The sequence below is a fragment of the Ranitomeya variabilis genome, chromosome 1 (assembly GCF_051348905.1).
Source record: "Ranitomeya variabilis isolate aRanVar5 chromosome 1, aRanVar5.hap1, whole genome shotgun sequence".
In the NCBI taxonomy this organism is placed as follows: domain Eukaryota; kingdom Metazoa; phylum Chordata; class Amphibia; order Anura; family Dendrobatidae; genus Ranitomeya; species Ranitomeya variabilis.
In genome coordinates this window covers 1,146,005,152-1,146,026,883 of record NC_135232.1, presented here as the reverse complement: position 1 = coordinate 1,146,026,883, position 21,732 = coordinate 1,146,005,152, and the positions used below count along the sequence as shown (strand labels likewise).

At 47.8% G+C, this 21,732-nt stretch overlaps 1 protein-coding gene across 1 annotated transcript; it reads right to left on the bottom strand.

Annotated features, from left to right (window-relative positions):
- Positions 1 to 453: 453 nt before the first annotated feature.
- Positions 454 to 16,459, bottom strand: LOC143793128 (uncharacterized). The gene is made up of 8 exons (XM_077279806.1): positions 15,855 to 16,459; positions 14,874 to 14,895; positions 14,104 to 14,122; positions 13,788 to 13,853; positions 8,018 to 8,080; positions 5,428 to 5,490; positions 3,675 to 3,722; positions 454 to 731 (listed from the first exon to the last, which is right to left on the bottom strand). The coding sequence occupies exons 1-8, from the start codon at positions 15,897 to 15,899 to the stop codon at positions 713 to 715; spliced, it is 345 nt and encodes a 114-aa protein (XP_077135921.1). The 5' UTR covers positions 15,900 to 16,459; the 3' UTR covers positions 454 to 712.
- Positions 16,460 to 21,732: the final 5,273 nt, after the last annotated feature.

Sequence of the window (21,732 nt, the reverse complement as noted above, 5' to 3'; positions counted from 1 at the left end):
TGGTAGCGGCTGCCAGGTGGCATTGGCAGAGGTGGTGGTGGCGGCTGCCAGGTGGTATTGGCAGAGTTGGTGGTGGCGGCTGCCAGGTGGTATTGGCAGAGGTTGTGGTGGCAGCTGCCAGGTGGCATTGGCAGAGGTGGTGGTAGCGGCTGCCGTGTGGCATTGGCAGAGGTGGTGTTGGCGGCTGCCAGGTGGTATTGTCAGCGTTGGTGGTGGCGGCTGCCAGGTGGTATTGGCAGAGGTGGTGGTGGCGGCTGCCAGTTGGTATTGACAGAGATGGTGGTGGTGGCTGCCAGGTGGTATTGGCAGAGATGGTGGTGGCGGCTGCCAGGTGGTATTGGCAGAGATGGTGGTGGCGGCTGCCAGGTGGTATTGGCAGAGATGGTGGTGGCGGCTGCCAGGTGGTATTGGCAGAGGTGGTGATGGTGGCTGCCAGGTGGTATTGGCAGAGGTGGTGGTGGTGGCTGCCGGGTGGTATTGGCAGAGATGGTGGTGGCGGCTGCCAGGTGGTATTGGCAGAGATGGTGGTGGCGGCTGCCAGGTGGTATTGGCAGAGGTGGTGATGGTGGCTGCCAGGTGGTATTGGCAGAGATGGTGGTGGCGGCTGCCAGGTGGTATTGGCAGAGATGGTGGTGGCGGCTGCCAGGTGGTATTGGCAGAGGTGGTGATGGTGGCTGCCAGGTGGTATTGGCAGCGGTGGTTGCTGTCGATGTTAAACCGAGGTTTCATAGCTGTATTGAGTGGAGATATAACAAATAATGTTAAAGTGCATTCCAATCACAAGATATTGATGAGCTATCCTTACGACCTATCCCCATAAATTAGCTGTTATAAGCTGTTCTACATCCGGATTTGCATTGTCTGGTCATGACCGCTATTCATTGATTGGGATTCTATTCAATGTGTTTCTATTCAGCCAGAGATCATACACAGCTGATCAGGGGTTGCCAGGTGCTGGACCCCACTAATCTGATATTGATGGTCTACACTAAGCATAGGTAATCAATATCTTGTGAAGTGACAAAACAATCCCTTTATGTAATAGATGAGCATTATTTGTATTTCTTAACATCTAGCCATCCTGGCTAATAATGAATAAATTATTTACTACATCATTTCCTAGAATTACAAGATTACAAGGATGTAATTTAATGCTGAAACCATTCCTGCATGTGATGGCTTAATGGTGTGTGGTTTTACATAAACAAACTAACAAAATGCCTTTACAATTATCATTAGGAACTACATGCAATGCAAATTAGCTAATTTTCAATAACCGTTCACTTACAGAGGTGCTCCCAAAATCGTTATAGGTATTTAGACAGTTAAGTCCATATTTATTTGTGCATGCCAATGCATCTGACTTTTACGTTTCCCCTTTTGGTAAACTCCCCCTCATGTTGCCATCCCATGGCTCCAATGCTATCAGTCGAGCATGCGCAGTTTAGGCTCTATTTTTCCATAGACTGGTTGGCTGAGTATGCACAGTGATCTGGCCTTAATGTCACACTGGGGCCGAGAGGATGCCCAGCATGCGGTGCAACACCAGGGAAGAAATGCAAGGAAACCCGGGCAATAGGGAGAAGGGAGAGGGTTCACCTCCTAACATAAACCTGAGTCTGATACCTGAACTCCCTACAGTCCCTAGTCGGGTCCTTCCCCCCTGTGTGAGAACACCCTGTCTAGTGCGCAGGCCAGGGAGATAGTAGTCCCACTACTACAATAAGACAACACGAGGAAGGTACAACTAACAGTGGGAAAAGACACAACAAGTAACACTCCTTAGCTTCTCCAACAGGAAACTTCACTGCTGCAACTAGAGCTAACACCTCAGCTTATTCAGAGACTGACTGTCAAAGAGGTCAGTATAGAAGAACTATAACCAGCAAGCAGAGAAGCTACCAGTGGGTTTACATAGTGGGAGGGAGTGTTCACAAGATGCTGCAGCTGAGCACTCAAGCTCTAAGTTCACAGCCAGAAGATAGGGTTAAGAACCCTTTTTCAGCACAGAATAAAAGTAAATTCACTCAAAGTAGAGGACAAACACATCCTAAAGAGGACCTGCCATCTAATACACATTGTGACCTTCCGATCCTAGATCCTCCAGGGGTCACATCAGGACCTGACACTGAAGCATCAAGGAGAAGCCATGTGCTACTGGAAAGTCAAACATTGGAGGAATAGGATGGTCGGCTCGGCTCTGTTGGGCTGGATACACAAAGTGGCTGAAGGAGAATAAAAAACGCTAAAAGGGGCGAAAAAGGAATCTCCTGTAGGACTGGTCTGTATATTTACTGTCATAATACAGAATTGGGGCTTGGGGTAAAACATTGTCACTGGGTAATTATGTTTTAAATGCCCAAATGCAGCAAAGAACAGAAGACAAAGAAAACTGTTCCCGAGTCCATATTGACTCCCATGAATGATACGAGAACACTGAGAATACTGGAAGTGTAAATCTTAAAGCTAGAGGCAGCATATTACCGAAACATGAGTGTTAGGGAAAACATCCTCCATTTCCAGATACCATGATATTGCGTACACTCGCTTACTCTGCAAATAAGCCCAGAAGACTCATGAAATATGATGGGATCTCCTGGCACTGTTTATAGCCTGTCCTGTCACTGGTCACCGTCCGTATGGATGGAAGTCGCTGGTCCTGCAGTTCGCACCGTTCATAAAACTGCTGAAGAAGTTCTCGCCAAACGTGCGTCGGGGCGGCGGGGATTGTTCCTACAGCACTACTCTACACGTCCGTCATCTATTTAGGACTGCACGCGCTCTTTGCCTGTTTATATTAGGACAAGTCCACCTAAAGGATTTCTGTGTTACATATAGGGCCCATCTTTATAGAACGCTCTGTTACTGGGTGCATTCCACCTGGTTTATTTACATGGATCCCTACCTCTGGCCTCACATGCTTTTTAATTATTTCATGTATGTTTTTCATGTTTAAATAAAATCCATTATTTTAAGGCATATATGCTCCTTGTTTTTTTTTACCCCCTTTTTTTTGCAAAATCTGCTTTATGTAAGTTGCTTCTTTATTGTCAAGAGAGCAGGTTTTGCCTGTGGAAAAAAAACACAGCAAACACCCAACGTGTGCACAGAGCCTAATGCTATTGTGCCTCACTGATTGTATTGTTAACGTTGTTACTTATGACTGTTGTGTTTGAAATGGTTACACTGTAAAGCGCTGCAGAATAGGTTGGCGCTATATAAATAAAGATTATTATTATTATAATGGTAAAAATTGGTTACATCACCAAGAGTATGTGCACGTAACATATTTAAAGTTTTTTTTTTAAGCAAAGCCTCTGCAAAATTCACCTAAAAAATTATTTCAGGAACTTTTGGAAAGCAATTCCAGTTCATTTCTATAAAAATCCACTTTGTTAATATGAGGAGGCTTTTTTTTCGGTTTAGACAAACACCTGGTGGACAGAAATAAATTACGGGTCATTTCTTTGAACAGGATCCAGAAGGAAACCTCTCCAAACATGGCCCCGTCCAATCAGAAGGCAGAAGCTCCAGGAGAAAACCTCTTCCCAAACCTCTTACTAATCGGGTGTATAACAATAAATGGCCGCTGTCTGTGCAGTCCGATCTATCCAGGAGTGAGGACTCGTCTACACCATTATGTCATCTAGACGGTTGGCTCAGTAATCTCTTACATGATCAGGGTGGTGGTCTTCCCCATCTCATCTTGGGTGGTCTCCTCCCTACAGGACAGGAAACATAGATCATCAGTGCGGATTAGGATCAATATTCACAGGGAAAAGATACAATAAAATCAGACTTTATTAGACATGCATTAAATAGAGCAATACTGAACAGCGACACACAACTCAACCCAAAAATGCTCCAGTGGCCGGGGAGTGACCCTAATGGGAACTACTAGTGTAACCTCGGACAATGTGGGGTCCCAAACTGACCCTCTTACATATCCCACCTAACCTAGAAAGCGCCAATGACGCCCCTGCTCAAACACTGGCCCCAATAATCCCAAATATAGGGGAACGGGGCACCGGTCAGTCACATTACAGAAGGGTCATATTGGGACACAGGTATATTACCCACAAGAGCCGACATATACGCCGATAGTGGCAAACTAACACGGCTTCATCTCCTCGTTATCCGCAAAGGTAAAGGTAAACTAGTCATCTGGGTAATTTCACAATGCATCACTGGGAACGGAAGCTGGCGGCCGCATCGCTCGCATCGGTGGACGCCGGAGGGCGAGAATAGCACGATTTTTTATTTTTCTTTTAAATTATTTTTAACATTATATCTTTTTACTATTGATGCAGCACAGGCAGGTCCAAGTAGACCATCCGCCGCCTTATCCTGGCATTGTAGGGAGGTCATACAGGCACTTGGAGGCCACACACACTACTGAGCATCATTTCCTTGTCTTGGTGCATTTCCACTGAAGTTGGATCCGCCTGTAATTTGATTTTTCACTTGGATTTTGAGTATCATTCCAAATCCAGACCTCCGTGGGATATTAATTTGGATTTACATTGATCATTTTTATGTTTTATATGTAATGAATAAAGATTTACAACTGAATTATTTCATTCCGTGCTATCTAGGATGTGGGATTTTAGTGATCCCTTTATTTTTTTGAGCAGTGTATTTATGAATGAGATCTCCTCGGAGACATCTTTTTTCTAAGCTAAACAAGCCCAACTTTTCTAACCTTTCATCATATGAGAGGTCTCCATTCCTGGTAATAATCTAGTTTCCGCCTTTGAACTGACTCTACCTTCTGAAAATCCTTTTTAAACTATGGAGCCCAAAACTGGATCCCATATTCCAGATGTGGCCTCACAAGTGATTTATAAAGGAGTAACCGTATGGGATTTTATCTTTTTTTATACACGGTAAAATCTTGTTGCCTTTGCAGCTGCTGCCTGACATTGAGTGCTGCTGCTCAGCTGACTTGTCCCCAGAATCCCCCGTCCTTGTCCTGTTCTGTAGTCCCGAGTATACTGCCATCTAATGTATATGCAGCCATAGGATTACACAGCGCGGGGAGCACAGGCCGTGTGGTGGTGCAGGGAGCTGACGGCTCCACTATTGTATTCAGCCATATCTAGGAGGATACGGAATGGACATGTGCCGACCTCCTGAGACCGCTCCCAAACCAAGCGTCCTAGACAGGGGGTATGCTGTAGAGAGTATACATGCTTCTCATTACACCTTGTGTCTTTCTGAAGGAGCCATAGAAAATGCTGATCATGGTCTCTTCTTCCAGGTGCCATTTTAAACAGTAAAATACATAGAATTCATCTAATTTATGTGTCCTATAAACATCCTAAACTGAGAAATGACTTTCACACCCTGACAAGTATCAGCGCAGACAGATGGACAGTGTGTGCAGACAGGTTTTATATCATTTCTACCTGGAAAAAAAGCACTTACAAGGTTTTCTCCATCCTGATTCGCTCTTTCTCCTCCTTCTCCCATCTTTCTTGCATTTCTTTTCTGTTGTACATGGAACATAAATCATCATCTCATATGTAAATGTATAAACATCAGCAATGTGAGGAGCAGCAGTGATCACATTCCCCTCGGTCTCCATGATACAATGTTGTATCCTGAGAGCGGTCACTAGGGGGCGCTCACTGTGTGAGGACAGAAGGCTGGCGGCATAAATACACCGCGTGGCGGTTCTACATCATTCATAGAGGTCGATCCCAGACTTATCTATGGCTTTCATTTCCCATTTTGGATCCTTCATTTTTTACTCCTTCCAAGAGCCACATCCCTTTATGTTTCGGTCTACATAGACATTTGAGGATTTGTCGACACAAGCAGAATTATTTTTTTTTTTTGAATTTGTAAAATGTATTTCTGCTGGTTTGTTGTCTCCATAATCGTACTGACCTGGAGAATCGTATCGTCAGGTCATTATTACTCTACAATGAACATTCTAAGGAAGAATCCCCAAAAACCATTACAGAATTTACTTTTTTTCCTGCAATTTTGGAGAACTTGGAATTTCACTTCTAATACATCACGTGATAAATTGAATAGTGTTTATGAAATATACAACTTGTTCTGCAAATAAACAAGCCCTGATATCGCTATGGATGGAAAAATAAAGAATGATGGCTCTTAGAAGTAGGGGGAGATGAATACGCAAAACAGAACAGCCCCATGTTGGTAAGGGGTTAAATAGGTGAACAGCCGCAGGTGGAGCTCACTCCTGCTGGGCTGTTATAGGCAGATGATGGCTGTGAAACCTAGCAACTATCTCCCTGGGGCAGCTTCTGAGCCGCTCTGTCCTCCTGAGCTGACCACAGGCCGCCATCATTGGGATAACGTGACCTTCCCACTCACAGTCCGTGTATAATGCAGATGTGACCCCTGGGGGCTCCTGCTTGCTCCATCCGCCACTATCCCTCTGCTTTCTACCCCTTCTCTTCACGTGTGGTCGCCAGGAGTCTCCAAACAGTGTTCTTGAGGGATGACTTTCTCTATATGTTTAACATATATAATATCTGACATATTTCTACAGACGCCATATTAAGATATTGGCTCATGTTTCTGCGGCGCCCCAGGGTCCTGGTCATTGCAGTAATATCGTTCTCCTCTAGGGGGAGTGATGTTACGTTTGGAGGCAATAAAGGAGATCTCTTTACCAGGTAACACAAACCAGACAACACACTTCACTCTCCAGTCCGCCAGGGGAGCCATGCTCCTATTTATTAGGGCACTCTTCACAATTAGGTAAAACTGGTGGCCTGGAGAGGAAGTCAGGCAGTTCCCGTCAGGCAGACAGAGAGGAAGGAGGAATATCGAGCAGTTGCTGACAGAGTTGGTCCCTGACAGGGGTGGGATCCTGTCAGAGGCCTAGACAGAAGGCCGCGGAGCTGTGCCTGCCCCACGTGCGGCAGCATCCTAAGAAAGAGACACGAACAGCGAATTGTATTGTAGAGGGTGAGAAACGAAGTCATAGCAAAAGGAGAGGAAACCAGAAGGAGTTCAGCCCTGCACAGGCTGCCTCCTTCTGAGGCGCAGGATCCGGTAGCCGGAACACCGAGGGAGCAACAGTCTCTATGCCTTGCTCCAGAGACTGGCAGGACAGATAATTCCACGTTACCTGCCCGACCTATACCCAGGAGGCACAGTGGCAACTTGTGGGGGCCGGGGCGTGCTAGAGTCCCTGTAAAAAGCCTCAGGCCACCGGTCATATGGGTCTGTCCTATCCATCTGGGGACAGAGAGAGACATAACATCTAGAACATCTACCACAGTTGTGAGGACCTTATGAGAAGCTCAGCAGGGAGGTACTACAACACCCAGGCGCTAGAGGAAGGCTACTGATTTCCACCTGGATAAGGGGACTCTGGATTTGCCTCCAGACCGGCCGGACTCTGCCTGCCCTGTGACCTGGTGCTCTGGACTGTGGACACTGAAGCCTTCAGTAAAGGTAAAGAGTTTGCAACCTTGTGTCCTCGTCCTTCACCGCGCCTCTCACCATCCACACACTGGGAGCCCTGGGGATACACTTCACCTGTGGGAAGGTATACCATCTAGCTGCCATAACATCACCCCAGCGGACCCCTTACAGCAGCGTCGGTCACTCTGACCGAAAACCACAGGTGGCGTCACGAACATTATCCCTTTAAAGACCTTTCCCCCTTTTACACGGACATCCCTAGGGCCACGGACCGGGTCAGCCACCGTGACATCCCCCAGGTACCGAGTACCCCACGTCCCTATGGGGGCGATCCATTTCTTTTCTTCTCACCAGTCCAATAACAATTCCTAATGTTTGTTTCCCATAAAACGCTTTGCCGTCTTTTCCCCCTAAATTCTGATAACTGAGCGACCCCCTGTAAATGTCGCCTCTCTGTGCAGTAGAGATACGGTGGATGATGTGCAGACAGGTTTCTACCATCTGTCCCTGAGTACAAGGAATCGCACATCGCAGATAAGGACACGTCGGGATCATTATGGGATCTACAAGGTTTGCTGAGATTACATCAGTCATTCTCGCCACTTACATAATCTCCTTCCTGCTCTTTGTCAGTCGCCTTTTCTTCTTTGTATCAAGTTTGACATTCTCACTATTGTACAAGAAAGAAAGATCCATTTATGTTAAATGGTCACAAACTCAATATTACGACAAAATGTAAGAAGCTTTGTAATATATCGTATCAGAGAAATCTGCTTCCTTCTCCACTTATGAGCCACTTCTACTCCCATCTGTGTCTTGAACTCACCACCCCCCCAAAAAAAACAGTTTAAAGTGAACCTGTCAGGTCTTATAGCGCTATTATCTGTAGATATTGGGTTAATCTGCAGGTTAATAGCGTTATGAAGGCGCTGGCCGCTGTACTGAAAGTGCGTCACCTGGGAGAAAATGAACTGTTTTTCTTCTGGGAGCCTCCGGCTTTCAGTCATGCAGGCGTGTCCTGAGGAATTAGTCACGGCTCACAGCACTGAGAGTGGTGACTGTAACCGCAACCCGACACAGACTGACAGGTCGCTCAGAAGTGCATCAGTGCAGAGCCGGCTGTCAGTCAGTGTCGGTGTGCGGTTACAGCTGCCCTCACTGTGTACTTAGTGGTGACTGAAGCTGTGCCGGACACTCCTCTATGACTGAAAGCCGGAGGCTCCTCTATTGCCGGCATACACAGTAATCACACTGCACTCAGATGACATCTGAGTGCAGTCCAATGTTTCGCCCACACCCATAGACTTGTATAGGTGACTATGATACAATTGCTAATTTGCATGAGAAAATAATCTCAGCTCTGAGCTGCCCCATAGAATAACACTGCTCCGAGTGCTGTGAGATGTGTTATCATGTAGCACTGGGCCGTGTTATAGGCTCGTGTGAGCGAACCCTTCCCCTGCACATTTACCCCATGTCTACAGGCTGCTTGTCATAGCGCTTGAGGACATGACTGCTTCCCTAGAAACTCCTCCACACGGTGCATCTTTCTTGCGCTGTTATTCTGCACCTTTTCTTGTGGGGGGTCAGTGGCATTTTTTGTTACAAGTGCAACGTGCTGTAGAGTCGGCTTTTTCTCCGACTGTCACCGACCTGATGATTTTCTATCCATCAGCTGTGCTGCTGAATAAACTGATCGTCAGCAGCAGGAGTCTAAGGTTTTTATTCACTTGATAATATCGGCACACTAGGCGGCACAAGGCAGGGAACAGTGCAGAGAATATATGCCCCCGACCAACATTGTCCCGCCCACGGGGCACTTACCTCCTCATTTACATATAATACTATATCCTCTGACACAGCTAAGTGGGGGGACCACGGCGGTGGATTGGGGCGCCAGGAGGCAGAGTCACTGCTGCCGGAAGCTGGAGGCGGTGGCAGGAGTGGAGCGATGCGGTGTGCTCCGGGCTGGGAGGAGGTGGTGTGAGGCGGTGCGAGGCTGTGGCGGGCTCCGGGCTTGGAGGAGGTGTGAGGCGGTGCGAGGCTGTGGTGGGCTCCGGGCTGGGCGGAGGAGGTGTGAGGCGGTGCGAGGCTGTGGTGAGCTCCAGGCTGGGCGGAGGAGGTGTGAGGCGGTGCGAGGCTGTGGTGGGCTCCGGGCTGGGCGGAGGGGGTGTGAGGCGGTGTGAGGCTGTGGTGGGCTCCGGGCTGGGAGGAGGGGGTGTGAGGTGGTGCGAGGCTGTGGCGGGCTCCGGGCTGGGAGGAGGGGGTGTGAGGCAGTGCGAGGCTGCGGTGTGCTCCGGGCTGGGCGGAGGGGGTGTGAGGCGGTGCGAGGCTGTGGTGGGCTCCGGGCTGGGCAGTGGGGGTGTGAGGTGGTGCGAGGGTGTGGTGGGCTCCGGGCTGGGCGGAGGGGGTGTGAGGCGGTGCGAGGCTGTGGTGGGCTCCGGGCTGGGCAGTGGGGGTGTGAGGTGGTGCGAGGGTGTGGTGGGCTCCGGGCTGGGAGGAGGGGGTGTGAGGCGGTGCGAGGCTGTGGCAGGCTCCGGGCTGGGCAATGGGGGTGTGAGGTGGTGCGAGGGTGTGGTGGGCTCCGGGCTGGGCGGAGAGGGAGTGAGGTGGTGCGAGGCTGTGGCAGGCTCCGGGCTGGGCGGAGGGGGTGTGAGGCAGTCCGAGGCTGTGCCGGGCTGGGAGGAGGGGGTGTGAAGCGGTGCGAGGCTGTGGCGGGCTCCGGGCTGGGCGGAGGGGGTGTGAGGCGGTGCGAGGCTGTGGTGAGCTCCGGGCTGGGCGGAGGGGGCGTGAGGCGGTGCGAGGCTGTGGCGGGCTCCGGGCTGGACGGAGGGGGTGTGAGGCGGTGCGAGGCTGTGGTGAGCTCCGGGCTGGGCGGAGGGAGCGTGAGGCGGTGCGAGGCTATGGCGGGCTTCAGGCTGGACGGAGGGGGTGTGACGCGGTGCGAGGCTGTGGTGAGCTCCGGGCTGGGCGGAGGGGGCGTGAGGCGGTGCCAGGCTGTGGCGGGCTCCGGGCTGGGCAGTGGGGGTGTGAGGTGGTGCGAGGGTGTGGTGGGCTCCGGGCTGGGAGGAGGGGGTCTGAGGTGGTGCGAGGGTGTGGTGGGCTCACTCTTCCCATCCTTTTCATTGCGGAGTACCTTGGAAATGTCCTCTGGAGACAGCGCATGCGCAGGTTGAGATCTCGGGATTATAACCACCATATAACGGAGTAATATTAATAATCATGATTATAATTTTATACCGAGTCTAAGACCAAATCTGGGGACATTTCCACTTTGTACCTGGTGGGGGTCCGACTACCAGAACTGCTGCAGATCCTGAGAGTGGAGGGTCCGCAGTGCTGGCTTATTGCCGCATCCCCTCCATTCAGAGGCGTAGCTAGGGTTTCAACTTGGGGGCGAAACATCTGAGTGGGCCCCTAACTAGCTAACCCTGATTACAGCTTATAGTGGAACCTCAGAATATGATCACGCTGTTATTGAAAATAAATCTATATACACAAACGAACATTGATTTTACCGCCATATTGTGACGATATGCAACTTTGATGGTCGCAATACTATGAGTGCCCCTATAACAATACAGTAATGCTAAGTGCCCACTTTACATTTAATAATGTCCCCTAAGTTCCCTCATGTACTGCTCCCTTATACACAGTATGGTGAGCTCAAAGCTTCCATATACACAGTATAAGGCCCCCACAGCTTCCCTATACACAGTATGGTGAGCTCAAAGCTTCTCTATACACGGTATAAGGCCCCCACAGCTTCCCTATACACAGTATGGTGAGCTCAAAGCTTCCATATACACAGTATAAGGCCCTCACAGCTTCCCTATAAACAGTATGGTGAGCTCAAAGCTTCTCTATACACGGTATAAGGCCCCCACAGCTTCCCTATACACAGTATGGTGAGCTCAAAGCTTCTCTATACACGGTATAAGGCCCCCACAGCTCCCCTATACACAGTATGATGATTCTATAACTCCCCGATTCACCGTATGATGTTCTCACTGCTCCCCTATACACAGTATAATGCTGACAGAGCTCCACTAGAAAGTATAATGCCCCCCCCAGAGCTCCCCTATATACAGTGTAATGGGCCAACAGCTCCCATATGCACAATATGCCTTCACAGTTCCCTATACACAGTATGGTGGGTGCACATCTCCCTTATACACAGTATGATGAGCCCGCAGCTCCCTTATACACAGTATGATGAGCCCGCAGCTCCCTTATACACAGTATGATGAGCCCGCAGCTCCCTTATACACAGTATGATGGGCCCACAGCTCCCTTATACACAGTATGATGGGCCCGCAGCTCCCTTATACACAGTATGATGGGCCCGCAGCTCCCTTATACACGGTATGATGAGCCCACAGCTCCCTTATACACAGTATGATGGGCCCACAGCTCCCTTATACATAGTATGATGGGCCCGCAGCTCCCTTATACACAGTATGATGGGCCCGCAGCTCCCTTATACACAGTATGATGGGCCCGCAGCTCCCTTATACACAGTATGATGGGCCCGCAGCTCCCTTATACACAGTATGAGCCCACAGCTCCCTTATGCACAGCATGATGGGCCCGCAGCTCCCTTATACACAGTATGATGGGCCCGCAGCTCCCTTATACACAGCATGATGGGCCCGCAGCTCCCTTATACACAGTATGATGGGCCCGCAGCTCCCTTATACACAGTATGATGGGCCCGCAGCTCCCTTATACACAGTATGATGGGCCTGCAGCTCCCTTATACACAGTATGATGGGCCCGCAGCTCCCTTATACACAGTATGAGCCCACAGCTCCCATTGTCTGGAGCATCATGCAGGACTTACAAGGGATGTAAAGGTAGTGGGCCTTCAAAGAGTAAGACCTAATATGCGGAGACAGGATCAGCAAGGGGAACGTTAGAGAATGGAATCCAGTGGATTTATGAACCTAATTCTGCTAGGCCATTTGGTAGTAATGAAGATTTAGCCTTCACGGGCTTTCTCAGGACTTCATTCTTCCCCTGTCCCCCCCCCCCCATGTATTGTTACTAGTTGTTATCTCTCCCATATATGCACTGACTGAGCTCTTCCGGGATCTCACACACAACCTGTTTTTCCTGCTTTATGGAACGCACTTGAGTCGCTCAGCGCGTGCGCACTGACCGTTGGGCTTATCCACCGCATGTGACTGAAGTCTCTCAGTGGACGCCGCCGCGCACCTGTGTCGGCCGCGCACCTGTGTCGGTGTCTCCTGATTGGCCAGCAGGTGTACTTGCTACTTATAAATAGGGTCTTGACGTCCACCATGACACTTCCCCTGATGAAGCGGCTGTGAGGCAGCGACGCGCGTTGGCTAGAGCAGGCAGACCTGGGGCATGTTGGTTTAGTAAGTCAGATATTGCATTAGCGCAGTCCCATTCATTACATTTGGATCTTGGCTCATTGTTTATGGCTCATCCATGCAGGTGACTACATTTGGTGTATTCTCGCCTTACTCCTCTGTGATGTGCTCACAGACATGGTGAAAGCCATTGATGCCATTGTGATGTGTATATGTGTATTTCTAGAAATTCTATAGACGGCAGCTTCTGATTAGTCATTTCTATACGATCTGGCTCTCGGAGAGTTTGGCTCTTCAGTCCAGGACTTTTAGCTGAAAATGTGAATATGTTTTTCATTTTTTAATCTAACGTCCCCTGACATCACTTCTTCTCTTGGGAATTGTAACGCGGCTCCACATATTTACATTTTCATCTACATTTCGCTCCTGTACATTGGAGGCGATTTCCCCTGTGAGCCCTTTTATTCTCCATTGTATATATATAGTTTTTCTGCTATGTATTTGTAATGTGGACGGCTTTTGGGATTATTTAATATCTTTGCACATTTCTTACTCACCTGCCTTGCATTGTCTCGCATGTCGCTCCACTATGATTTTAACTGTTTTTAATTGTATGTTGTTGTCTAACTTGGCATTGTTAATAAAGCCATTGATGTGGGCATCGGCACTGAGCCCACATCTTTCCCGGCACATGTCAGCTCTTTTGAACAACTGACATGTGCCTCTAACAGCCGTGGGTGGAATCACGATCCACCCTCGGCTGTTAACTAGTTAAATGCCGCTGTCAAACTCTGTCAGCGACATATAGCGCACGCTTCCGGCAAGCAAAACCTATCGGTGACCCTGTCACGTGATGGCGGATCACCGATGGGTTGGCATGACAACGAGAAGTCTCCAGCGGATCTCTTTGGTTGTCACTGCCCGATTGCTCGGAGCTACCTGAATCAGAGGATCAGCCGTCTGAGATCAGGAAACATTGATATCGCTGCATGATCTATAAGGTTTGCTTCTATTAAGGAGTTACATTTTGTTACTTACGTTCTTGTGAACTTCTCTTTAACGTATTTTTTGAATCTTCCAATAGCTCTCATCAGGGGATTCACCCTATAGCACAAGGAGAACATGTCACTGTGTGTGTTAGGTAAGGGAGACACTGGGACTTCTGTGTTACACTGGTCATTTATTGATAAAAGATGTCAGCTCTTAGTTGTCCCCTATCCCCAGTATAGGGCATAAGTTAGTGATTCCGGGGTGCGTCTGCTGGGACCTCCAGCTCTGAGATGTCCCCCCATAGGATGGAGCCGAGGTGGCGCATGCGCCCCACACACTGCACAATGAGAAGAAAGACTCTTACCTGGAAGCTGGTTCTGTAGCTAAAAGACAAACAACAGTTTACAATTAGATTTACTGAACGACCTAATAAATCGCTCAGCGGCAGCGGACGACTTATTGTTCGCTCGTATTCACACGTCATTTTATTCTCAGCCACACAAAACTAAGCCAACGCCTTCTCATTAAGGGGCAGCATCGGATTCTCAGCTTTTTTTTTGCTTTTTTTTTTCGCCTTTTGTGTCCATTTTTACCATCAGTATGTCATCTATTTCTTTTACAGGCAAAAAAAGGAATAAAAAAGCTGGTGGACGTTGTTCCTAGTAGTCAGTGAGTGGGTGAGTTTGGTGGACACTTCGCCCCCGGTGACATGTTCCCGGCCCCATAGACTATAAGGGCCAGTGAGAAATAGACGGCAGCCCCCCTGTACACATGTGAGGAGCCTTTCCTTCCCAACGTTACTGCCCAGAGACTTCCTGACCCCATTATGGGATCTGCTCCGGCATTCAGGCCTCGGCTATACTGTAACTACTGGGGTGCAGGGGGGTTACATCCATAGTGGCGGACACACGGCCGGGGGTCCTGGGGGGCGCTGCCTCTGTTCCCCATCACCCACCGTCATCATTACTGCTCCTGTGCGTCTGAGGCTCCGCTCCGCAGGCGCCATTACATCAATAGACCGCGCCTGCAGTGCAAAGCTCCGTCCCCGCACTGCACAGAGCGGAGCCGGGCGCTGGGAGGAGACGGCGAGGTAGAAATGCTGGAATTGTCACTTCTGAGAAGGTCAATACTTACTTGTCATGGTGGAAATTGGCATCTGTAAATGTAAAAAGAGAAAAGTATAAAGGCCATGAAATATTCCCGCCTCTTCCACCTCCCACAGTCATAGGCTTCTATTACACTGGACAATCAATGGGGTTTCCGTTAATCGCAGCAGATAGATGGATTAATAGTAAGGCGATGTGTGAGCGCCGCTCCGTGCCCCATTCACACCGTCCATACACCGCAGCCTGGTCAGTGACCCCGGCGTCTGCCGGCAGCTCAGCCACAGCGGACTTTATGCTCCATTTATTCAGGTATAAAATCTGTGGAATAGATCTGTAAACGAGCTGCATCTTATCAATCTCTGAAGCTGCGGCCATTGTTTCCATGTTTATGCTAAATAATGGGGGCAAACTATCTTCATCATGAAGTGTCAGGGTCCTTGGAGGGGTCTCAGATGCAGAGCCCACTCCACCGCGGGCAGTTGTCTATAATCTATAGATGTCATCCCCCTCTATCGGAAGCAGCTGGCGTGCCCACTGATTGCCGCTGTTAACCTGTGTAATGCCACTGTCAGCAGAGCTGAGGAAGCTGCCCACCCCAGGCTCTGTATGTCCCACGTCCATAGACAGTGAGCTGCCTGTCACAGGAGGGGCGTGTCAGACCAGGGCTCAGGAGCAGCTAGTCCCAGCAATTATAAGCTACTGGTAATAATACAATCATTGTAAGCAAACAGCAGCATGGAGCGTGATAAGAGGCAGCGCCGACATCTGTGTGTTAACCCCTGCAGCATGCGCTCTTCAGTTTACGGAGCACATACTGCTGACAGGTTTCCTTTAAATAAAAAAAAATGCCGGTTTCCTATGGTGATAACCGTGCTGAGCTGATTAGCCGGGCAGTTGGCCATGCGAAAACAACGGACGTCAGACAACAGAAATTCATCTTCATATATGTCCAGAGATATCGTTACAATCACTGTTCTGAATTACATGACTTTTATTATTTCACACTTACACGACTGGTTTCTGAAATTTCACTCGTTAGTCTCATTAATAGCATAAACCTGAATTAGATAAAAAGAGAAAGGTTTCCTTATAAAAGGCCTAATGTTCAATACCAATTGTATCCATAGTGCATATTGCCATAACGAGCTCATTAACCCCTTCACCCCCGGAGCTGTTTTCGTTTTTCGCTCTCCTCCTTCCCAGAGCCATAACTTTTTTATTTTTCCGTCAATTTGGCCATGTGAGGGCTTATTTTTTGCAGGATGAGATGCACTTTTGAACAATAGCATTGGTTTTACCATGCCGTGTAACAGAAAACGGGAAAAAAATTCCAAGTGTGATGAAATTCAAAAAAGTGCAATCTCACACTTGTTTTTTGTTTGGCTTTTTTGCTAGGTTCACCAAATGCTAAAACTAACCTGCCATTATGATTCTCCAGGTCATTACGAGTTCATAGACACCTAACATGTCTAGGTTATTTTTTATCTAAGTGGTGGAAAAAAATTCCAAAGTTTGCTAAAAAAAAAAAACATTGCGCGATTTTCCGATACCCGTAGCCTCTCCATTTTTCGTGATCTGGGGTCAGGTGAGGGCTTATTTTTTGCGTGTCGAGCTGGTGTTTTTAATGATACCATTTTGGTGTAGATATGTTCTTTTGATCGCCTGTTATTGCATTTTAATGCAATGTCGCGGCGACCAAAAAAACATAATTTTGGCGTTTTATTTTTTTCTCGCTACGCCATTTAGCGATCAGGTTAATCATTTGTTTTTATTGATAGATCAGGCGATTCTGAACGCGGCGATAACAAATATGTGTAGGTTTGATTTTTTTTTTTTAATTGTTTTATTTTGATTGGGACGAAAGGGGGGTGATTTGAACTTTTATATATTTTTTATCTTTTTATATTTTTAAACACTTTTTTTTAAATTTTGGCATGCTTCAATAGCGTCTATAGGAGGCTAGAAGCAGGCACAACTCGATCGCCTCTGCTACATAGAGGTCAATCACAGATCACCTCTATGTAGCAGAAATCCAGGTGTACTGTGAACGCCGACCACAGGGTGGCGCTCAAAGCAATCAGCCATCAACAACTATAGAGGTCTCAAGGAGACCTCTGGTTGTTATGGCAATGCACCGCTGACCCCCGATCATGTGACGGAGCGGAGCGGAGCGAGCACTTCCGGCCGCGCGGCCGGGAGCGCTAGCTAAATGCCGCTGTCAGCGCTTGACGATGGCATTTAACTAGTTAATGGGCGCGGGCGGATCGCGATTCCACTCGCGCTCATTGCGTGCACATGTCAGCTGTACAAAACAGCTGACATGTCGCGGCTTTGAGGTGGGCTGGCAGAAAGGGGTTAACAATTATAAGGTTTTATAATTACAAATTTATGGGAAGTGGAGGAAGCTTGTGATAAGAAATCAGGAGCGTATACAGCGAGCAAATGGGGGATCACAAGGAACGGACGGGGGGTAACACGCACATACTCACTATTACTCTCCTACTGTAACCCTCAGCGGAATCCTGGCCGAGCGGCTGCTTATATAGTCCTCATGATGTCACAATATCCAGTCACCATGGCGACGCTCCTGTGATGTCACAACATTCTAGAATGTGCTAGACCAAGCCCTGCAGCCAATGAGATCAATGGAAATATGTGTAATAAAGTCTATGGAGGGTTTGTAATTGTATGTAAAGAATCTGATACAGTAAATTGTTACAAATAATAAGAAACAACCCCCCCTCCCCCCGAACACATCCGGAGGAGCGTCTTATAACCCAATGTTTTCTTCTATTGTTCTTATACACCATATGGGCAGAAGTATAGGGATACAGAAGTGTAAGACGTCCCATTCTACATCCATAGGCAGTAATTAGAATATTCTCCCTTCCTACAAGATTTTGGAAGTTAAATTAATACTATATATATGGGGAGAACTGGGGCCATCATACTATATATATGGGGAGAACTGGGGCCATCCTACTATATATATGGGGAGAACTGGGGCCATCCTACTATATATATGGGGAGAACTGGGGCCATCATACTATATATGGGGGAGAACTGGGGCCATCATACAATATATATGGGGAGAACTGGGGTCATCATACTATATATATGGGGGGAACTGGGGTCATCATACCATATATATGGGGGGAACTGGGGCCATCATACTATATATATGGGGGGAGAACTGGGACCATCCTACTATATATGGGGAGAACTGGGGCCATCCTACTATATATATGGGGAGAACTGGGGCCATCATACAATATATATGGGGAGAACTGGGGCCATCATACAATATATATGGGGAGAACTGGGGCCATCATAGTATATATATGGGGAGAACTGGGACCATCCAACTATATATATGGGGAGAACTATGGTCATCATACTATATATGGGGAGAACTGGGGCCATCCTACTATATATATGGGGAGAACTATGGTCATCATACTATATATATGGGGAGAACTGGGGCCATCCTACTATATATATGGGGGGAACTGGGGTTATCCTACTATATATATGGGGAGAACTGGGGCCATCATGCTATGTATATGGGGAGAACTGGGGCCACCATACTATATATATGGGGAGAACTGGGGCCATCCTACTATATATATGGGGAGAACTGGGGCCATATATATATGGGGAGAACTATGGTCATCATACTATATATGGGGAGAACTGGGGCCATCCTACTATATATATGGGGGGAACTGGGGCCATCCTACTATATATATGGGGAGAACTGGGGCCATCCTACTATATATATGGGGAGAACTATGGTCATCATACTATATATATGGGGAGAACTGGGGCCATCCTACTATATATATGGGGAGAACTATGGTCATCATACTATATATGGGGAGAACTGGGGCCATCCTACTATATATATGGGGAGAACTATGGTCATCCTACTATATATATGGGGAGAACTGGGGCCATCCTACTATATATATGGGGAGAACTGGGGCCACCATACTATATATATGGGGAGAACTGGGGCCATCCTACTATATATATGGGGAGAACTGGGGCCATATATATATGGGGAGAACTATGGTCATCATACTATATATGGGGAGAACTGGGGCCATCCTACTATATATATGGGGGAACTGGGGCCATCATACTATATATATGGGGAGAACTGGGGCCATCATACTATATATATGGGGAGAACTGGGGCCATCATACTATATATATGGGGAGAACTGGGGCCATCCTACTATATATATGGGGAGAACTGGGGCCATCATACTATATATATGGGGAGAACTGGGGCCATCATACTATATATATGGGAGAACTGGGGCCATCCTACTATATATATGGGGAGAACTGGGGCCATCATACTATATATATGGGAGAACTGGGGCCATCCTACTATATATATGGGGAGAACTGGGGCCATCATGCTATGTATATATGGGGAGAACTGGGGCCACCATACTATATATATGGGGAGAACTGGGGCCACCATACTATATATATGGGGAGAACTGGGGCCATCATACTATATATATGGGAGAACTGGGGCCATCCTACTATATATATGGGGAGAACTGGGGCCATCCTACTATATATATGGGGAGAACTGGGGCCATCCTACTAGATATATGGGGAGAACTGGGGCCACCATACTATATATATGGGGAGAACTGGGGCCATCATACTATATATATGGGGAGAACTGGGGCCATCATACTATATATATGGGGAGAACTGGGGCCATCATGCTATGTATATATGGGGAGAACTGGGGCCACCATACTATATATATGGGGAGAACTGGGGCCATCCTACTATATATATGGGGAGAACTGGGGCCATATATATATGGGGAGAACTATGGTCATCATACTATATATGGGGAGAACTGGGGCCATCCTACTATATATATGGGGAGAACTATGGTCATCATACTATATATATGGGGAGAACTGGGGCCATCCTACTATATATATGGGGGGAACTGGGGCCATCCTACTATATATATGGTGGAACTGGGGCCATCATACTATATATATGGGGAGAACTGGGGCCATCATACTATATATATGGGGAGAACTGGGGCCATCATACTATATATATGGGGAGAACTGGGGCCATCATACTATATATATGGGGAGAACTGGGGCCATCATACTATATATATGGGAGAACTGGGGCCATCCTACTATATATATGGGGAGAACTGGGGCCATCATGCTATGTATATATGGGGAGAACTGGGGCCACCATACTATATATATGGGGAGAACTGGGGCCACCATACTATATATATGGGGAGAACTGGGGCCATCATACTATATATATGGGGAGAACTGGGGCCATCCTACTATATATATGGGGAGAACTGGGGCCATCCTACTAGATATATGGGGAGAACTGGGGCCACCATACTATATATATGGGGGAACTGGGGCCATCCTACTATATATATGGGGAGAACTGGGGCCATCCTACTATATATATGGGGAGAACTGGGGCCATCCTACTATATATATGGGGAGAACTGGGGTCATCATACTATATATATGGGGAGAACTGGGGCCATCCTACTATATATATGGGGAGAACTGGGGCCATCCTAATATATATGGGGAGAACTGGGGCCATCCTACTATATATATGGGGAGAACTGGGGCCATCCTACTATATATATGGGGAGAACTGGGGCCATCCTACTATATGTATGGGGAGAACTGGGGCCATCCTAATATATGTATGGGGAGAACTGGGGCCATCCTACTATATATATGGGGAGAACTGGGGCCATCCTACTATATATATATGGGGGAACTGGGGCCATCCTACTATATATATGGGGGAACTGGGGCCATCCTACTAGATATATGGGGAGAACTGGGGCCATCCTACTATATATATGGGGGAACTGGGGCCATCCTACTATATGTATGGGGAGAACTGGGGCCATCCTACTATATATATGGGGAGAACTGGGGCCATCCTACTATATATATGGGGAGAACTGGGGCCATCCTACTACATATATGGGGGGAACTGGGGCCATCATACTATATATATGGGGGAACTGGGGCCATCCTACTATATATATGGGGAGAACTGGGGCCATCATACTATATATATGGGGGAACTGGGGCCATCCTACTATATATATGGGGAGAACTGGGGCCATCCTACTATATATATGGGGAGAACTGGGGCCATCCTACTACATATATGGGGAGAACTGGGGCCATCCTACTACATATATGGGGAGAACTGGGACCATCCTACTATATATATGGGGAGAACTGGGGCCATCCTACTACATATATGGGGGAACTGGGGCCATCATACTATATATATGGGGAGAACTGGGGCCATCATACTATATATATGGGGGAACTGGGGCCATCCTACTATATATATGGGGAGAACTGGGGCCATCCTACTATATATATGGGGAGAACTGGGGCCATCATACTATATATAAGGGGAGAACTGGGACCATCCTACTATATATATGGGGAGAACTGGGGCCATCCTACTACATATATGGGGGGAACTGGGGCCTTCCTACTATATATATGGGGGAACTGGGGCCATCCTACTAGATATATGGGGAGAACTGGGGCCATCCTACTATATATATTGGGGGACATGGGCCATCATAATATATATATGGGGAGAACTGGGGCCATCCTACTAGATATATGGGAAGACCTGGGGCCATCATACTATATATATGGGAGGAACTGGGGCCATCATACTATATATGGGGAGAACTGGGGCCATCCTACTATATATATGGGGAGAACTGGGGCCTTCCTACTATATATATGGGGAGAACTGGGGCCATTCTACTATATATATGGGAGGAACTGGGGCCATCCTATTATATATAT

Coding starts and splice junctions, on each gene's coding strand:
- LOC143793128 (XM_077279806.1), bottom strand. CDS start 15,899: ATGCTATTAATGAGACTAACGAGTGAAATTTCAGAAACCAGTCGT. Junction 8,081..13,787: donor AAAGAGAAGTTCACAAGAAC/GTAAGTAACAAA, acceptor CTTGTACAATAG/TGAGAATGTCAAACTTGATA. Junction 3,723..5,427: donor ATCAGGATGGAGAAAACCTT/GTAAGTGCTTTT, acceptor CCTGTCCTGTAG/GGAGGAGACCACCCAAGATG.